Source organism: Lampris incognitus, chromosome 1, assembly GCF_029633865.1.
Source record: "Lampris incognitus isolate fLamInc1 chromosome 1, fLamInc1.hap2, whole genome shotgun sequence".
NCBI classification, from domain to species: Eukaryota; Metazoa; Chordata; class Actinopteri; order Lampriformes; family Lampridae; genus Lampris; species Lampris incognitus.
In genome coordinates, this window is record NC_079211.1 from 29,387,110 (window position 1) to 29,408,099 (window position 20,990).

Genomic DNA, 20,990 nt, shown 5'->3' on the forward strand with positions numbered 1-20,990 from the left:
GTTAACGAAAATACCGACGTAAACCTTCTACAGCTTTGAAACACATTCACTGTTTTAGCCATTCCCTATGATTTGCTCTTGTATACAAGTGTCTTGATCATTTTGAGAACAGGAAAAAAAAAAAATCCAGCCCTTCGATCCCTTTTGTTTTCGATGGCAAGAGTCACTTTTTTCTTTTTTAAATCACATCCGAGTTGTGAAATGAGCTTCTTATAATCACTTGGCTGATGAAGCCCAGGTTGCTGTCAGACTGCTGTATCTGAACGCCACAGGGGAACGCGAATTACAGACACGACGGTGGAGGATGTACAATACAGTCAAGTGCCTTGTTTCCCCAGGGAGCTACAAGTTGGCTGTGTTGTCGGTGGTCCCTCGCCTCATGAGTTTCTGTGTGCGGCTGGGACAAACGAATGGTGTGTGTGTGGGTGTGTGTGTGTGTGTGTGTGTGTGCGTGTGCTGTGACGTTATTCTGCGGCCGCTTGTAAGCTACAACTTCAGGAAAGAGCGCAAAATGTAATAAAGTGTTTCATACTCCTCTACCGTCGACAGTTCATTGGCCATTATGTCGGAGCAATATTGGCAGGCTGTCACCCACACAAAAGGGAAAAAAGTGGGATTGCAGACCAATCGTTCACAGCCAAGAGGCCTTAGGGACAGCTAACTGTCAAACACTTATGGAAACACAATATCTTAGCCACTCAGCCTCCTTTCTGTGGTTACAGAACATTTCACGCGTTTTTGTTTTTTCTTCGTATTACTCCGAGCATCCATTCTGACGGCACAGCCTCCATGTAGCCAAGTCGGTAAAGCACGACATTCTCTGCACAGAGTGGCACACCGAGGAAAGGCTGTCATTTATCACAATTACGCCAGCGGCAGTATCAGCCCTGATAGTCGCGCGGTAATCCTTGAGTATGCCGTCATCTCTGCTCCCTTTAATGTTGGGAGAGACAAGCCGATAGATGTGATGGGGTGTGCGTGTCAAAGAAAAAGGAGGAGGAGGAGAAAGAGAGAGAGGTAGTTGTGAGTGTATGTAGTGAATGCTCAGACCTTCTCCTAACCCGTGTTTAAAATGCACTCCAAACCCATCAACCCCCCCCCCGTAACCATTAACACCCTTATTAATTGGAACTGGAGCCATTAATCAAAATGCTAAGAGCCCATTCTCGCCGCTTTATGCTTGATTTACGGGGATAATATACAGGATATGTTGAGGCCCGGGTTCGCTCTCATGCACAAGAAAACCTGTTCGTTTAAAGTTTCTGTAGGGAATTTCTCCCCAGCTCATAGCGCTCTCGGAGGAATCCGCAGAGGGGTGAACAGCCTAGTAGACAGCATCCATCTCTTGCCCACCCTCTTGCTTTCATCTCCCCCTCCCTTGCTCACTCTGCATTTCAAACACACGCATTCTGGATGCACTCCCCGTTGGGCAACTTCTCATATTTCGATTATAAAAGCAGCGACTGCATAGGCAGCAGCCTCAGCAAATGACTACCCCCTTGAATTTGTTACACCTGTTACGGCCCCAGATACAATGCTCAGCATTTTCCCCTCAGCGCCCACTGACTCTTAAAAAGCTGGCCCTGAAAAACCGGTGGCCGGAGCCTCTCTCCCCCTTTTCGCTCTTCCTTTTTTTTTTTTTTTTTTTACCTCCTCTTCTTTGTGCTCTCGGTTCTTCCCTTCGCCTGTGCTAATTTCACTCTAGACCATAATTATTCTCCAGCACCAAAGCTGTCAGTTCCCTCTTCTTCGTCTCTCGCTCCTTCTTTTATTCCCCTCGTTTGTTTAAATTTGCCCCGTGGCCGACAGGCTGCCTACCTCTCTGCGTTTCTCCTGTCAAGGATGGTTAGTCAGAGAACGGGGGAAGAAAACCAAGGAGGAGAGACAGGGCAAAATTAAAGTGGCTGCCCCGACCCCCCCGGGTGCCTAAAGCGGAGGGGCGGCCGACGACCATTTATTTACAGTTTGCTACACACACACACTGTGAGCTTGACGGAGCAGGAGACCGATGAGAGACAAACACAGAGATGCAAACGTGCGCTTGGCAGCGCACAATGCTTTCAGAACAAACAAACAACCAAAAAAAAAAAGGTCCAATAAGAGGCACCTTTAGACAAACATATGGCGTTGACTTGCTTGGTTGCAGCTCATCCCACCTCATTAGCACCGATGCGATGACATTTTTCCCTTAGAGCCCAAATTCACCCAGCACAGGAGAACTAGACAGATTTAACAGACGAATGTCTGAATCATTCATCACAGTTGAGCTCTCACGACATCACAAATACTGGCGTTTGGTAGGCACTTCAAAGTGTATTTCATAAGACGGCGATGGTGCAAAAGAATCTGACAATCAAGATATGCAGTCTAGTATCAGCAGGGCCTCCATAGAGATTCAGGCTTCAAATATGGCGACCTGCTGCGGGTTAAAACAGGGTGTTACTTACAGTTTGACAACTGCTAAAATATGAATTGCTTACAAATCATCCATCAGAGATCAAAGCAGAGCAACATGGATTCCTGCTTTTTTATGCAGGGATTTTCTTTTGCTGTTGGGAGAGTATGCCTCCGTCATTTCTGACTCCAAAGTCATGCTCTTTGTTTACACTGCTGAGTGAAAATGATGAATCAGACTCATCAGCAGGCACTCATGACTGCCTCGCTCATGGATTTTAGTTGTAACTGGAAAAAAAAAGTGGCTATCTGTGCAGCCTTTGTAGCAAGGCAGAGTATGAGAGATTTGACTTTCACTAGTTCAAACCCCTTCTCCATCAACCATCTTGTGAAGAGTGGGAATAATGCATATATGGACAGGTGTCACGGACAGAACAGGAGATATTGTTGGCCCAGACGAAGTGTGGAAATGGTTTCAGACTGAAGTTCAGCTTGACACCTCTTTGCACAATAGTGCTGTGAGACTTGAATCAGAATTGGGAACGTGAATAGAACTATGGGAGGAGACTGAGGCCGCGGTGTGATGCATTAGAAGAGTTGAATGAGGAGAGAGGTGAGTGTGGATGGGGAATAATGTGATTGGTAAATTGAAAATGGGGAGGAATTAGGTAGTTTTTCTGGGGGTGGGGGGGTAGAGAAGAGGCAGGGAGATGGGTATTCAAGTGGTGTGCAGGTTAATGTGAGCTGTGAAAACTAGGTCAGCTGATATAGCCAAGTTCTCTCCCTGCAACTGCGTTAAAACTTCAAATTATTTAACAGGGAGGGGATGGTCAGAGCCAGAAGAGAAATCGAGATGTTACCTGTCCCAGGATTGGGCCTAAAGGGGGTCCGGGAGCTGCCTGTCCTGACCTCACGATGGTTCGGATTACGTTGCCCAAATCCATCTTTTTGACCGTCTTGGCCGCCTTGGAGATCTTCGACATCCTGGTTTTTTATGTGTGCGTCTGGAAGGAAACGCCTCTACATCTGCCCTTGATGTAAACACAGAATCCAACCACAGAGAGTGAGCAAATCTGACAGGGGGAGGAAAAAAAACAAAAAAAAACAAATTAGCCTCTCAAGCACAATCAACTGCAACCAATCATTTACACACTGGGCTCATTAAAACATCATGTGCTCAAGTCAATATTGATACCCACAGGCAAGCCCTTCCATTCTGCAGCAGCTAAGCAAAAAAACAAAACAAATACATAAAATCTTTGCTTTTGACTGACTCAGTGAAGGCCACCAGGCAAACCTTTCCATTCTGCAGCACCCAAGCAAAAAACAAAAAGAAAACATATACATAAAATCTTTGCTTTTGCCTGACTCAGTGAAGGCCACCCTCCAGGAGGTGCATGTTACGTGCATCAGTGGTGGAATGTGATGCCGGGGCCAGCTGAGGATTCAGGGAGCTGTTGGGATTTCAAACTCTCTGCTAAAGTCATCTGAGTGTGTTCCAAATGCCTCCATCACATGGCGTCTACCTCATATTCTGTCACTGGCAACCCCCACCAGCCCAATGCATGTCTAGTCCTATGAACCCCATCAGTGGAGGTCGAGGGTGCTCCTGGAAGGCATGAGTCTCAGGGGACAGTAGAGGAAGATAAGTGACAATATTATTATTGAGTAATAGCTGTGTAGTCATTCTACACAAACGCAGAGAAGGGGAGATGCTTTTTCACTCCACCTTTTAAATGCATTTGCCAAATTAGCAGAGTGGGGAGAACGGCCTGAACTTCTGGCCTTATTCTGGTCGAGGCGAATCCAATAAAAAGAAGGTCTATAATCCACCGCTGGAAAAAGTGATATAGACAAGGCTGTAAAAAAAAAAAAGGCGAGAAAATGATCAATGGCTGGAGCCAAGGGACAAATAGAAGTTTTAAGGTTAAGCCTGGTAATTCTGGGGAACCCTGCATTCAATAAAAGTAAGCTCTTCAACGGGGAGTCCAGGTTCACCAATGATTCATTGGGAGCAACTGTGGGTATCCAATTACATCAACAAGGGAGACAGTGGCAAAGTTATATATGCTATGGCACCCAATACCGCTACAGAGCCACAAAAAGAAGATGCTGTTCCCAGAAAAAAAAAGTGATTTTATCTGAAGCTGCTAATTATCCTGGTTTCTGCTGAAATGCACACACCGTGGGCCCTAGGGGGGATGTTGTGCATGTATTAAGGTGATAAACGTGCTGCAGACTGACTCTTCAGTGGAATCAGTTCATTTTGAATTTTCCCAATGGCTATCATTGCATCTGAAATAACACACCACTGCGTTTCAAAAGTCACTTTTAGGCTGCCACCCTCGAACTTGTTTATTTAGTTCATTGTTGAATGATCATGTGGCATTTGAGATCAGTTTCAGAGACCGTGGAGAAAAATAAAATGCAGAGCTGTATGCATTAATCACAGGGACGAACACCCACCCCTGTTATCAAACAAGGAGAAACTCATGAATTCATTACTGACAAGCTGCAGAGCATAGATGATTTAAAATGTGGGGAGGAAAAAGAAAAAGAAAATGTATTCTTGCTCTCAGATGGCTACAAAAACATTAACCGAGACACTGGCATAGCGCTGAGATGTTAGACTTTCCTTGAATTTTAACACACCCAGGAAAAAAAAAAAAAAAAAAAAAAGCACAATTAGATGCAGCAGCCAATATTGAATTTAATTTCAAGTTTGGGATCAGGGGAATAAAATTTTGGGAGTGGTGAGGAAAATGACAGCGTCATGCTTTAATGCACCACAGTTTTATTGGTGTATGAATAATGAAAACAGCAGTTCCCTTGCAAAATGAAATCACTCATCAGCAAGGGCAGGCACTCAAATCTGACTAAGAATTGACCTACATAAGGCATTACAACTGAGCTGACGGTACATTTAACCCAACTGTATTCACATTAGATTTAATGGCTGAAACAGTAGTAACTGCAGCAGCGGAGAGGCTGCACAGGGCACAGGAAATAAAAGCCTCAGGAACAACATGGCATATGATGCCTTTTAGGCTCCAATATGATTAACCAAATCAAAGTCACAGTATTTTACAAAATACAAACATTTTCCTGAAGCTGTTTTAGGCTGCCTCTCAAGACGACATAGACTTTGCCAGGCACTAAAGCGACATGATTTGTGTTCAAAGGCTCTGAACAGAAAGGATTTTATTTTAATCATGTGGTGTTTTTGAAAAGTAGTATTTCACTTGGTAACTGTCTTACTAACTTATTTAACAGGTCTGTTTAAATTCTTGTGCAAAAATGCTTGAAAAACAGATTCATCCATCCATTAGCCAAACCGCTCATCCTTACTCAAGGTCGTGGGGATGCTGGAGCCGATCCCAGCAGTCATTGGGCGGCAGGCGGGGAGACACCCTGGACATGCTGCCAGTCCATCACAGGGCCCACACACACACACACACACACACACACACACACACACACACACACACACACACAGGGACAATTTAGTACGGCCGATACACCTGACCTACATGTCTTTGGACTGTGGGAGGAAACCGGAGCACCCGGAGGAAACCCACGCAGACACGGGGAGAACATGCAAACTCCAAACAGAGGATGAGCCTGGACAACCCCCAAGGTTGGACTGCCTCAGGGTTCGAGCCCAGGACCCTCCTGATGTGAGGCGACCGCGCCAACCACTGTGCCACCGTGTCACCCTGAAAAACAGATTCCTTCCGTAAAAAAAAAAAAAAAAATTCATACTCTGCTCACTATCATTTGTCAGACAGAAATTCTACATGAAGTGAATGGAGATGGAACAGCTACTGCAGCCTACTTGAGAATAATTAAAATCGAGGACACTTCAAAGAAAAGCTGTGGTTCTGATTAAAGAAATGAATCAATTTGCTATAAAAAGCAGACCTAATTGCACCAATAAAAGACCCCGGTGCCCGCTAGGCTAACAGTGGGTTAGACTAATAGGTTCCCTTTCACTTTCATGAAATAGTCTAGTCTATCAGCAGCGTAGATCAATGACACCAACTGAGTCATTTTCTTACTTTTTTTTTGTTGCATTTCAAGGTTATAATTAATGGTGTAGTGTGAGATGGCTCTCTATAAAAATGGGAGAAAATGGTCCGTGGGAGAGTGCTTGCATCTGGAAACCTTGGAAATTCATCCAGTAATTGGCTTTTCACATGTGTATGAAATTATCGACATTCGTCTGCCTAAAGGAAATCATCTTATCGTTTTCCATCATTCATTCTTCATAATCGCAGTCAGGTGAAGTCAAGACTGAATAATTAATAATGAATTCCGATTTACTGTAAGTAAAATGTCTGATGGCGGCTCACTTGGCTATATGATCTGTAACATGGTAAATAACTGTCATGGATTAATGTATCTCAACTTTTGCTGCACTTTATCTGCTTACTGTTTTTAACATCAACTTTATAAACGGTCTAACAACTTAGACCTGCACGGCTAGCTGAAAATCTGAAAACAGATCAAAATCAAACAGGATTGCCCTTTTTCGTCAAGTGTTGTGATGAATGGGACGTCTACAGTTTGTTGATAATTGCCTCCGATTAGGAAAAAAATGGACTAAAAAAGACTTTAATGAGGTGTCCGGGTGGTGTGGCGGTCTATTCCGTTGCCTAACAACATGGGGATTGCCAGTTCGAATCCCTGTGTTACCTCCGGCTTGACGGGCATCCCTAGACACAATTGGCCATGTCTGCGGGTGGGAAACTGGATGTGGGTATGTGTCCTGGTCGCTGCACTAGTGCCCCCTCTGGTTGGTTGGGGCGCCTGTTCAGGGAGGAGGGGGAACTGGGGGGAATAACGTGATCCTCCCACACGTTACACCCCCTTGGCGAAACTCCTCACTGTCAGGTGAAAAGAAGTGGTTGGCGACTCCACATGTATTGGAGGAGGCATGTGGTAGTCTGCAGCCCTCCCCGCATCGGCAGAGGGAGTGGAGCAGCGACCAGGATGGCTCGGAAAAGTGGGGTAATTGGCTGGATACAATTGAGGAGAGAAAAAAAAGGGGGGGGGGTTTAAAAAAAACCTCCAGACTTTAACAGTCTCCGGTGTGGTAGCATTGGTTTGTGTGATACAACTCCACAACACTCAACTATTCTGACACCAGTCATTCTGATAATTTGAAGCCACTAGTACCTATCTTCTTAAATAGACAAGGGCAGGCAAAGCACATGTCTAAATTGAAATAACGATTAGCAAAATTTTTAATAAAGCAGAAATGGACCTCATCCATTCAGATTTCTGCTCTTTCGAACAGACTCAGGCCAGCCCTGACAATTATTCATTTCCTAGTTTGGCAGTCCATCTAGTGGTAGCATTTACTTTTCCATTTGAAGGCACTATAAAAATGCTCTTGGCTAAAGCAGCTTGTAATGACTGCAGGGAGAGGGTAAGCCCTGCTTACTTCATCAGGATGCATTGTTGGTGTGGGAATCAAACCAATGACCATATGGAACAGTCTTTTCAACCAAATATGTCCCCAAAGGAAACAACAATTAAAAAAAACAAAACAAAAACAGGCAGACCAAGCCAAAGGCCTCATGCACAAATCCAAAAAACAGGGCATGTGTAATGGGAAAAAAAAAATCTATGCATTAGCACAGAAAAGCCAAAGAGCCATTTGACCAACTTAAAAAAAAAAGTATCCCTTAATACTAGGACAGTAAAATGGTTATGAGATGGGACTTTCACTAGGCAAAGTATGACGAAGAACTTTACAAAAAGTTGTGGCATATTAAGAAGTTACAGCTTAGCATCCGATAGCATCGATCAGTGCCATAACAGGCCAAGGTCTGTTATCACGCACATGAGATTCTCCTGATGAGATTAGGAAACCATTTCAAATATAGTCATAAAGGGCCAGGGGTATTCCAAAGCCGTTCCACACCATTGGTATTCAGTCCATGAAACGCCAGCCCTAGGGCTGATTATTGATTGCTGAGTGCCAGCTACTACGGACCAGTCAGATAGAACAAAGAAGTCACGAAAGATTTGAAGTATCTCCAAAGAGGATAAACAAACTGCCATGGCCTGTTTTAAGCCAGGTCTGGACTTGAAGGTTTGCTGTGCCTGTTGTATTGCCGAAATTAATGATTGCATGGAAATTTATACGATTTTGAAGAATAACCCAAGTTGGAATACCATGCGCACTACTTCTACATTTAATTTGGTGCCAAGCTGCAGACATTGGAATATAGGTTCTGTAAGACAGGCAGATTCTCCTGGTATATTCATCTCCCGAAAATAAATAAATAGATACGGTAAAGGCATTACCGCTTTAGGTTTACATCATAAAAGCTCTTTGACAGAGAAACTTTCAATGTGTTGGTCACATTATTCATTGCAACTGGTTTGAAATTGTTATTAGTGCTAAACATCGTAAAATCACTTCTTTGTTAGCTTTGCACAAGACCCACTGACATACGTAAGATTGTTTTCATATGCATATGTTACGGGTAATGTGAAAAAACAGTTAATGTGCAAACTACCCGGTTAATGGGCAGATTACCCAACGGGGTGGTTAATGTGCACATTACCCGCCAGAACGGGTTATCTGCACATTAACCGGGTAGTATGCACACTACGCCTTTGGATGGTTAATGTAGATGGAACGAAACACATTATCCACATTAATCGGGTTGTCTGCACACCACCCGTTCGGTTCACTAATGTGGATGGAACGAATTTACATTAACCGGGGAGTCTGAACACCACCCGTTTGGATGGTTAATGTGGATAGAACGAACCACATTATCCACATTAACCGGGTAGTCTGCACACCACCCGTTTGGATGGTTAATGTGGATGGAACGAACCTGCAACTCATCTTTTTACGATATTTTGATATTTAAATCAGCAATAGGCCTTTAGCCTAATGACTCATGAAGTGAGGCCATCTGAGGAATCACAAGTTGTGGTAAATGAAAGAACAGACGTTGGCGATATCATTCTGTCTTTAGATCAACGTTTTCCCCCACTTGTATAACGAGGCTATTAGCATCAAAGAACACAAAAATGAGCCCTCCTCGCTCTCTATCTGATCCCTGATATGAATGAATAGCCTACAAATTTGACAAGGGTGAAAAGAAATATCAATCTCGGCCATCTCCCATCAGGCTGCTATAGCCTATACTCTAACTGGAGACATAAGTCATTCAACCAATTCGAAATGGCAATCACTCCGTGGACAGACTAGTAAATAAAACTTTATGGAAGAGGGGTATTGGCGTGGAAAAATACTAAGACTAGAGGATATGAAAACAGAACGAAATTCGTTTTATACGCCCAGTATGTAGGAGCAGAAGCAGCGAAAAAATGTCAAAATGCAATTCTTGTCTGCCAATCAGGCAAGAAAAATTAATGAACAGGCAATACCTTTCAGATGCACTTTTACACAACCACCAAAAAAGGCAAAAAATGTGCCCGATCCTCTCCCTCACCTGGCTAATATAGCCTAGTAGCAGACTACCCGGTTAATGTGGATAATGTGGTTCGTTCTATCCACATTACCCGCCCAAACGGGTAGTGTGCAGACTACCCAGTTAATGTGCAGATAACCCGTTCTGGCGGGTAATGTGCACATTAACTGCCCCGTTGGGTAATCTGCTCATTAACCGGGTAGTGTGCACATTAACCGTTTTTTCACATTACCCGTAACACATATACACAAAACTATATACCGGCCATCATCTACCCTGATGGATCTCTGACTACTACCCCATATTTTGCATTTCTTGACATGCAGCTGGTATTTAGTGCATGACCTTGTAAAACATCATTAGAAGACAAAGGGGCTATGAACAAAGTCTTACGAGAACAGTAGCACTCAGCACTGTGTTCATGTTATCATCTCAAATAAAAAAGTGGTCACTAAAGTGATACTGATTGAACTACAAATACTGGTACACCCTAAGGATGTGTCAGCTGTAGTTCAAAGCAGGAACTCGCATTTCAATAACAGTTAGCTGCAACCCAAATTTCCTTCTTGAATTATCCCTGCCAGTTTACCATCAATTCCCATCAGGCTCACCTTTCTTCTGGCTCTTGCATGTGTATGATCTTAATAATAAAACATTACAGACTAGATGACTGCATTGGGATTGGAATCCTGCAGGCAAAACTCGCAGGAGCAGGGAATTTTAACTTTGCTGTGGGTGGGAGCAGGCAGTCAAAAAATAAACTGCAGGTCCCGGGATTTAGCTAACACTAGCCAGAAGGATGGAGTCAGCAAATGAAGTTGAAAAGAAGATCAAAGCAGGTCATTACAGTAAAAAAGAAAAGCAAGGCAAGTCTGACATTTGGAAAAATTTCTCAGTTGTTACTGACAAAAGATGGAAATAAATTGGGACTTTGTTAGTTGTGACAAATGTGTAAAAGTATTGACCTAGAATGGGCACAAATCTGGCACCTCTTGGTTGAGGAGAAATACCTGCTCTGTTCTCCCCAGTCAAAGTAAGCTCTCCTTCAAAGATAAAACATTTCTTCCTGCACATACATTAATCAGCCAAAACAAAACCACTGACAGGTAAGTGAATTAAATTGATTATCTCGTTACAATGGCACCTGTCAAGGGGTGGGATATATTAGGCAACAAGTGAACAGTCAGTTCTTGAAGTTGATGTGTTGGAAGCAGGAAAAATGGGCAAGCATAAGGATCTGAGCAACTTTGAAAAGAGCCAGATTGTGATGGCTAGATGACTGGGTCAGACTGCCTCCAAAGCAGCAGGTCTTGTGGGGTCCAAAGAAGGACAACTGATGAACCGGTGACAGGGTCATAGGCACCCAAGGCTCATTGATGCGCATGGGGAGCAAAGGCTAGCCCATCTGGTCTGATCCCACAGAACAGCTACTGCAGCTCAAATCGCTGAAAAAGTTAATGCTGGCTATGACAGACAGGTGTCAGAACACACAGCGTATCGCAGCTTGCTGCTTATGGGGGTACATAGCCGCAGACCAGTCAGAGTGCCCATGGTAACCTCTGTCCACCTTCGAAAGTGCCTACAACGGGCACATGAGTGTCAGAACTGGACCATGGAGCAGTGAAAGAAGGTGTCCTGGTCTGATGAATCACGTTTTCTTTTACATCATGTGGATGGCCAGGTGCGTGTTCATCGTTTACCTGGGGAAGAGATGGCACCAGGATGCAATATGGGAAGAAGGCAAGCCGGTGGAGGCAGTATGATGTTCTGGGCAATGTTCTACTGGGAAATCTTGGGTCCTGGCATTCATGTGGATGTTACTTTAACACATCTCACCTACCTAAACATTGTTGCAGACCAGGTACATCCATTCATGGCAACAGTATTCCCTGATGGCAGTGACCTCTTTCAGCAGACCCAAACTAAAAAATTGTTTGGGAATGGTTTGAGGAACATGAAAAAGAGTTCAAGGTGTTGCCTCGGCCTTCAAATTCTCCAGCTCTCAATCCAATCGAGCATCTGTGGGATATGCTGGAAAAACAAGTCTGATTCACCTCGCAACTTACAGGATTTAAAGAATCTGCTGCTAATGTCCTGGTGCCAGAGGACACCTCCAGATGTCTTGTGGAGCCTTGATGGTAGGGCTGCATGATATTGGAAAAAACTCACATTGTGTAATTTATTTTTGTGCGATAAATATTGTGATATGAAAAAATACATGGATTTTCACCAGATGACTTGAATAGCTCTATTGGAAAGAATAAGTCAGAGAGTACTGCTGGTGTCGTGTGTGGCTGCCGCTTCTCCCTCTCATAGCCCCCCTCCCCATCCACCCCTGTATGTCTGTGTTATGTTTATCTGTTGTCTTGTTTCACTGCTGTTTATTGTAAAGCGACTGAGTGTTAGAAAAGCGCTATATAAGTTTGATTTATTATTATTACTATTATTAGAATGATTGGGGTGATTTTGTAGGGGAGTTGTTGGGAAATTATGGAAGTGAGGGGTGCCTTTTTCCCTCATTCGTACAGAAAGAGAAGGAGGTGGAGTCATACAGACGATGCGGAGTGATGGCCAAGAATTGTGATAAGCGGATCGGCTTTGATGTCATCCGAATCCGCATGTATGCATCATCCACCTGCCACCCACCCGGACGAATTTTTTTCTCCGATTTAGAGACCTGCATCCAATCACACATTACCATTATTTCTCAGTGGAATATATGTAAGCGTGATATGGTAATTACACCATGTTTGAGGTACCAGTTTTGTGGCTATCATATACATGCAGTGCTTCACATCTGTTGCATATGAAATACCCAGCACTTGACTTGCCATGGTTAAGTATTTCACTAAATCACTCCCACACATAACTTTTCTTCCCCTCCTTTTTTTGTTTTTAATCTTCCTTTTTAATTTTCTCTCAGATCTTTTTCGTCTCCATTGCTGCTTAAGACAAATGGACGCCGCAGTTGGTGCAATGAATCTAGTCTGCTAATTCGTGCCTGACAAAAAATGAAGCTTAAAATGTGTTCACATTTTACAGAATGTATTTAATATTTTCCTCATTAATGATTTTTCATTTCACCCACCCACCCGCAACACATCCGCTATTATGCAGAATGTTAATTTTTATGACTCGGCCCACCCGATCTGCGGGTTAATTGCAGTGCCATGGATATAACTGCAATCCGCGTATCACTAGCCGAGAAGCTGACAAACACTTCGAAGTATAATTTTTCAAGTCAAGTCAATTTTATTTATATAGCCCAATATCACAAATTACAGATTTGCCTCAAGGCACGATGTCCAACAGAGTGAAATCAGAATAAATTACGCAATATCAGAGAGACGATAATGAGTACCGTGTGAGTTTTCCTTTTGTATCAAGCATCAAAAAGTTGTATTATGAGGTGTTTCAATTAATTTGCCTTACTTCACATTGCACATCTTGTGATGTGAGGTATTACGCATGCGCACACCACGATGACGATGCTGAAATGATATATCATACAGTCCTACTTGATGGGTCAGAGCCGTTTTGGCGGCATGAGGGGGACCTGCACTATATTAGGCAGGTGGTTTTAATGTTTTGGCTGATCGGTGTATTAAACAAGATACTATGGAGAAACATGTCACGCTTTGCTGTTGAGACATTCACCCATATGACTTCATTGCCAGGAAAGGCTTTGTTGACATAGAATAGAATAGAATAGAATAGAATAGAATAGAATAGAATAGAAATCTTGATGCATGCTCAATAATCCAGGTAAGGAAATCCCAGGAAGTTGAATCAGTTCATCTGGACACAACATTTAGTGGAAGAAATGTTTCATCACTCATCTAAGTGACTTCAATCTTAGCTGACTCCAGGTATCCCCACCCTTATAAACAGCACAGTTGCATAACGACTAACGACTTTACCCAGCACAGTTGCATCACAACCGAAACCAGCCATCGGTTTGATATACAAATTGCTGTGACCATTAATTAGAGTTAAAATGGCCACGTATAGGGCTGTGTGATATGACCAAAATCTCATATCATGATATAGGTCATTCATATCACGACAACGATACATATCACGATATAGCACATTTTCTGTAAATTCAATGAACAGTTTATATAAAATGACCACATGGAAAGGCCTATTTCTTATTACATTTTGAATTATATACTTGACAAATAAAAGGCACTTACTCATATTTGATTATTTTTTCTCCTTTTATTTAGAACCTTTGCACAAATTTTCAATTAAGCATGTAACAAAATATAAAACATTAATGTCTGGGGTTTGTTTTGAGCACTTGACTGTGCTTTTGTGGCTCTCATCTGTAGCCTCTCTGTACTGTTTGACATGATTCTTGCGTAGGTGGTAAAAGAGGCTAGTGGTGTTGTGGGGACCGGTGTGTGGCATATTTTGCAAAGTACAGTTTTCTGGTCCATGTCAGACTTTTCATACCCAAACCACGTCCATACGATAGAAGTAGCCCCTCTTTTAAGTACAAGCTCCTTGTTTTGTCCTGGCTGGTCGGAGTCCTTCAGTGCAGAATTACCCCGCTCTGCATTACATTCACTGTTCTCCATGTTTGTTTGTATTGCCTTCATGCAAATTTCCTGCCTGTGTCTTCGCTGTGCAAAGAGGGGAAAAGGTCGTCCAAATGGCGAAAAATATTGCTGTAAAGAGTGTAATTTTTGACACAACAAAATAAATGATAAAGCTTATGAAATGATAGACGTTTTCTATTGTCACACGATATATATCGTCATATCGCACAGCCCTAGCCACGTGTACTATTCACAGAGGATTGGGCAATAGTACTACAGGCCAGTGGCCACTCTTTGAAGGATGAGGACGTGCACATCCTTGATAGGGAGGAACGCCGGTTTGAACAGGGAGTCAAAGAAGCCCTCTATGTGAAGAAGGAACGACCACCCAAGAACCGGGGGGGGGGGGCTAAGAGTACATCTGTCGCCATCTTACAATGCCGTGATTGCAACTACTATTCCCCAATCCTCTGTGAATAGTACACGTTTCCATTTTAACTCTAAATAATGGTCACAGTAACCGATCGTTGTTTTCGGTTGTTATACTACTACGTTATACTTTTTAACATGGTGATGCTGGTCACGTGGTTTGGGTCCTGGGCTGTTCCGGTGGCATTTGGACACTGCTTGGCATCCTCCTCATCCTATTCTCCATAAATTTTATAATTCCATTATAATTCTGTTATCCTCTTTCAATAGTTGTATTATGTAAATTGTGTAAACATTACATCCATTGCATGGATGTTGTGTATTGTCCTTCGACAAGGACAATACTGACCCAGTCACAAAAATCCCCAGCCACCCAGGTGCTCACTCTATCGATCGCAGCGGTCAGAGAATCACTGCACAGAGTGAACACACAGAAGGCTGCCGGACCGGACGGCATACTGGGTCGGGTCCTCCGGGAATGTGCAGACCAGCTGGCTGAGGTCTTCACAACTATATTTAACCTCTCACTGTCCCAATCCATAGTCCCGGCATGCTTTAAGACCACCTCTATCATTCCTGTCTCCAAGAAACCAACATCCACATGTCTGAATGACTACCGACCCATAGCACTCACCCCGACTGCCATGAAGTGCTTTGAGAGACTGGTTCTGGCTCACATCAAAAACATTATCCCTCCCACATTTGACCCACATCAGTTCGCCTACCGTCCCAAAAGGTCTACTGAGGATGCCATTGCCACTGCCCTGCACTTTGCTCTGACCCACCTTGAACTTAACACATACACCCGGATGCTGTTTATAGATTATAGCTCTGCCTTCAACACTATCATCCCCGCCAAACTAACCACCAAACTCCTCTCCGTTGGCCTCAACCCCTCCCTCTGTAACTGGACCCTGGACTTCCTAACCAACAGACCTCAGTCTGTTAGGTTAGGTGACCACACCTCCTCCACCCTGACCCTCAGCACAGATGCCCCTTAAGGCTGTGTTCTGAGCCCCCACTTTTCTCCCTCTTTACCCACGACTGCCTGCCAACTCACCCTTCAAATGTTATAGTTAAGTTTGCAGATGACACCACAGTCATTGGCCGTATCACCAACAATGATGAGACAGCCTACAGGGACGAAATTCAGCACCTCACATCATGGTGTACTACCAGCAATCTTGTCCTCAATGTGCAGAAGACGAAGGAGCTGATTGTGGACTTCAGGAGGTCTAGAAGCTGCAGCCACTCCCCCATACACATCAATGGGGTGGAAGTGGAGCGTGTTTCCAGCTTTAAATTCCTTGAACTTTCCTGGTCATTAAACACCCAGGCCCTTGTGAAAAAGGCCAAACAACACCTGCATTTCCTGAGGAGGCTAAGGAGCGCCCATCTATCCCCCAAAATTCTCACTAACTTCTACCACTGCACCATAGAGAGCATCCTGACCAGCTGCATGTAAGTGTGGTACGGCAACTGCACCTCAGTAGACCAGAAAGCTCTGCAGTGGGTAGTCAAGGCGGCCCAGCATATCACCAGTACCTAGCTCCCAGCCATAAAAGACATTTATCACAAACGCTGCCTTCGAAGGGGTCTCAGCATCAGCAGAGATCCCACCCATCCCAACCATGGACTGTTCTCCCCTCTGCACTCTGGGAGGCGCTACAGGAGCCTCAGAGCCCGCACTACCAGGCTCAAAAACAGCTTCTTTCCACAAGCTGTTGCCCACCTGAACCTGGCTACCTACTGAATGTCTGTAGATATTTAAATATTTTGTACTCTTGCTCTTCTTATTTTTAGCTTTTGGTCTTCATGTGTGTATATCTTACACTGTGTTTGCTATATTTGTCTGTGTCTGTCTTGCACTGTTTGGTGAAGCCACAGCCCTCATTTCATTTCTAATATGTGCCTGCACATTGTTTTTAATGACAATAAATTGAATTGAATTGAGTTGAATTGGATTGAATTGAATTGAACTGAATGTTGTCCATCTTGGGAGAGAGAGCCCTCCTCTGTTCTCCCTGAGGTTTCTTCCTATTTAACTCCTATTTAGGGAGTTGTTCCTTATCCGATGCGAGGGTCTAAGGACAGGATGTTGTGTTGCTGTAAAGCCTCTTAAGACAAATTTGTAATTTGTGATATTTGGCTATACGAATAAAATTGACTTGACTTGACTATTGTTTATAAGGGTGGAGATAGCTGCAGTCAGCTGAGACTGACGGAGTCACTTTGATGAGTGATGAAACATTTCTCCCGCTAAACGCTGTGTCCAGATGAACTGGTTCAACTTTTGGAGGATAGAATAGAACAGAATAGAAAGGCTTTATTGTCATTGTACAGAATACAAAAAAATTAGGAGCGCTACTGCTGATCAGTACGGGAAGATACAGGAAAATGAAATAAAACAACCTCAGGAAACAAACAAGCACAGCCAACAAAACATGTTCTAAAATAATAAATAAATAAATAAATACAATGCTGTTGGGGTTTTTTTTTTTTCGTTTTTCTTGCCCTTTTGTGTCTAAGTCAAAGAGTGTTGCTGGTGTCATGTGTAGTTGCCGCTTCTCCCTCTCGTAGCCCCCTCTTCCCATCCATTCCCCTGTATGTTTGTGTTATGTTTATGTTGTCTTGTTTCACCCCATTTTTTGTAAAGTGACTTTGAGTGTTAGAAAAGCGCTATATAATATCTACTTATTATTATTATTATTATTATTATTATCAATTCTGCTCTAGAATAGGCATACTTATTGAACTAGAATAACTGTAATTATTACACTACTATGAATGCAATTATGCACTAGAACGTAATTTCACAATGTTATTAACGACAGGTATGCATCTCTTTATTAATACTAGACAGTAAAATAACTTGTTTTCCCAGTGGGATGGGAGAAATCAATGGGACTCTATTGTGGGGGCATTAACAGTCAGAACATTTGTGAGTGTGGGTGGGAGTAGACACACACATTGTGGGAGTGGGTGGTAACGGTCAGAAATCCAACTGCAATCAAGTGAGCCATCATTTGCAAAGACGCGGTCAAGCCAGCTACCGCTTGGATCTTGATGCGTGTCTATTTGGGCCGTTACAGTACCAGTGCTTGAAGCAGCCAACAAAGTCGGCTCAAATTACATTATAGCGTTCCTCTAATTTGAAATGTAATTTCTTTTCTTTAAGACGTTTGCTGAAATTTTCAATGGAATCCTATTCAGGACGACCCAGGAGTTATTTTACTGTACATTTTTTGAGAACATAAAAGGGAATGTCAGCTCAACTTACATTATACCTTTTACATTTCCTCATGTTTCAACTGTCATAAAATATATCCTTAAGAGGTTTGTTGGAATTTTCAGTGGAATCCTATTCAGGAAGAACAATGACTATAACCATGTGAAATTGTGAGTTATATTATTGTAAAGTTTTTGAGAAAATTAAAGGGAAAGTCAGCTCAAATTACATTATTAGAATCATAATTTCTTCATATTTCAACAATTACATATTTTTTTCTTTAGGTGGTTTGGTTTTCTGAAATTTTCAATGGAATCCTGTTCAAGATTACCCTGAATATGGTTGTCTGGGTAGCATAGCAGACTATTCCGTTGCCTACCAACACAGGGATCGCTGGGTCGAATCTCTGTTATCTCTAGCTTGGTTGGGCATCCCTACAGATACAACTGGCCGTGTCTGCCTACAACTGGCCGTGTCTGCCCACATCTGGGATGCCAGATGTGGGTATGTGTCCCGGTTGCTACACTAGCACCTCCTCTGGTCAGTCGGGGTGCCTGTTCAGGGGGGAGGGAGAACTTGGGGGAATAGCATGATTCTCCCACGTGCTATGTCCCCCTGGTGAAATGCCTCACTGTCAAGTGAAAAGAAGCGGCTGGCGACTCCGCATGTATCGGAGTAAGCATGTGGTAGTCTGCAGCCTTTCCCAGATTGGCAGAGGGGGTGGAACAGTGACCGGGACGGCTCAGAAGAGTGAGGTAACTGGCCAAGTACAATTGGGGAGAAGGAGGAGGGAAAACGCCAAAAGAAAAAAAAAGAGAAAGGATTACCCTGAATATAACCTTGTAAAATTTTGAGTTATTTTACTGTATAATTTTTGAGAAAATTACACATTTACACATTTGTAAATGCAGAAGCCCTTGTGCGTCAGCCCTCATGTTAAAACCAAATTGGGTAAAGACCTGCGAATCTACCTGTGCGAGTCCACAGGGCAAAGACACCGACTGGTAATTCCTTTTTTTACTATTTTCTCTCGTTGCCTGCCTCAAATGTGCTACGAAGACATCCCTGTCATTTACAGGTTATCGAAAAAATTGCATCTGTCGCAGACAATGCAACCCTGAGAACCTCTATTTACTCAGGAAAGCCTCCTCTACTCAGTCCTCCTTTACTTTAGGCTTATGGAATTGCCAATCGGCTGTAAATAAAACAGAATCTATCCAAGCACTTGCTAATCTGTCAGACATTCAGGCACTAACCCTGACCGAAACCTGGATACATCCAGAAAACACTGTCACACCGGCCGCACTCTCTGTTGACTCTGCTTTCTCACACTCACCCCATTCTGTTGGGTGTGGAGGTGGTACAGGGGTCCTCATTTCTAAAGACTGGAGTTCACTAAGCTTTCTCTGCCAAGCAACAACGCCTTTTAACTGGGGAACTTTGTAGTTGAACTAGACATGTTACTCTCAGCCATTCCTCATGATGACACGCCACTAACTGTTATGGGAGACATGAATATCCTTACTGACAAAACCAAAGCGACTGACTTCCTGTCTCTTCTTTCCTCCTTTGACCTCAGACAGCCCCCCCCACACACACACACACACACACACACAAAGCGGCAACACTCTTGATCTGATTTTGACTTGGAACTGCTCCACAGTAAATTTGACTGTCATCCCCCTACATCTGTCAGACCACTTCTTTATTCAATTTATGGCCTCCTTACTGGAACATCCTCACGTTCCTCCACAAAGGGTCTCCTTCCGCTGAAACTTCCGGTCCCTAATACTGACCCAGCTCTCTAATGAGGTCTTGGCTTCCATGCCTCCTCATAATGAATTCTCTTCACTCCCTGTCCAGTGGCGCCCCCAAGGGGTGGCCAGGGGTGGCCACGGCCACCCTGATACTATCCCTGGCCCCCCCAGCCACGAGTCGCATATGCAGAATATGCTTCTGATTATGCATAATATGCTTCTATCTGATATTTTGCATTAGGTGCTGTTCATTTAAATCAATAATGTATATTTTTCTTAACTCTCATATTGACAGTTTTCCACTAGGCTATACAGTATACTACAACAGCATCATAGAATTCCCGAAATTCAGTCATGGCTTTTGGTTTTGGTGTGCCACCCCAAGATTTTCCGTGGCCCCGTTTGGCCACCCCTATGAAAAATTTCTGGGGGCGCCACTGTCCCTGTCAAAGAGGCTACAGACACACTCTCTTCCTCACTAGCCTCCTCTCTTAACAATCTCTGCCCTCTAGCATCCAAACCTCCTCATAATGCCCCCCCGCCCCCCAAGTCCATGGCTCACTGAGGTTTTCAAAGAGCAAACGGTGGGGCTCAGAGTGGCAGAGAGAAAATGGGGCAAAACCAGAGAGTCCACTGACCTCATTGACTATCAGTGTCTCCTTGCATCATTCTCCTCCAGCTTAAAAACAGCTAAAACCACTTACTAGAACAAGATCTGTGGCACTACTGATGTTCGAAAAATGTTTTTTTGCTTTTAATTCACTCTTCAATCCACCTCCTCCTCTGACCTCCACTCTGCTCACGCTTGACATGTTCGCCTCATACTTTGCTGATATGGTTTCTGCCATCAGTAACCTGCCATCAGTAACCAGTTCTCTGAGCCTGACCAACTCTGTCTGCCACTGACAGCTAACAGTGCCTCACTCACCTCATTCTCCCCCCTGACCGGGGAGGGAGTCCCCAAGCTTCTATTGGACTCTCGTCAACACTACCTGTCCGCTGGACCCGATACCATCCAACCTCCTAAAGACCATTTCCCCCGCACTTAACCCCACAGTCACACACATCATCAACTCCTCGCTTACACCGGGTGTGTTCCCCACCGGATTCAAGCAAGCTTGGGTCACCCTGCTGCTCAGAAAACCTACACTCAACCCAACCCAGGTTGAAAACTACA

At 43.7% G+C, this 20,990-nt stretch overlaps 1 protein-coding gene across 3 annotated transcripts in view; it reads right to left on the reverse strand.

Moving 5' to 3' along the window:
* The window catches only part of mrpl11 (mitochondrial ribosomal protein L11), a 44,756-nt gene that overhangs the window by 15,241 nt on the left and 8,525 nt on the right, over window positions 1-20,990 (reverse strand). The window contains exon 2 of one of the 3 annotated variants that reach the window (XM_056289291.1): window positions 3,255-3,467. In XM_056289291.1, the coding sequence (XP_056145266.1) occupies window positions 3,255-3,377 (123 nt within the window). In that variant the 5' untranslated portion in view covers window positions 3,378-3,467. The remainder of the gene's footprint in view (window positions 1-3,254; window positions 3,468-20,990) is intronic. The other 2 variants (XM_056289299.1, XM_056289307.1) reach the window with 2 other exon arrangements.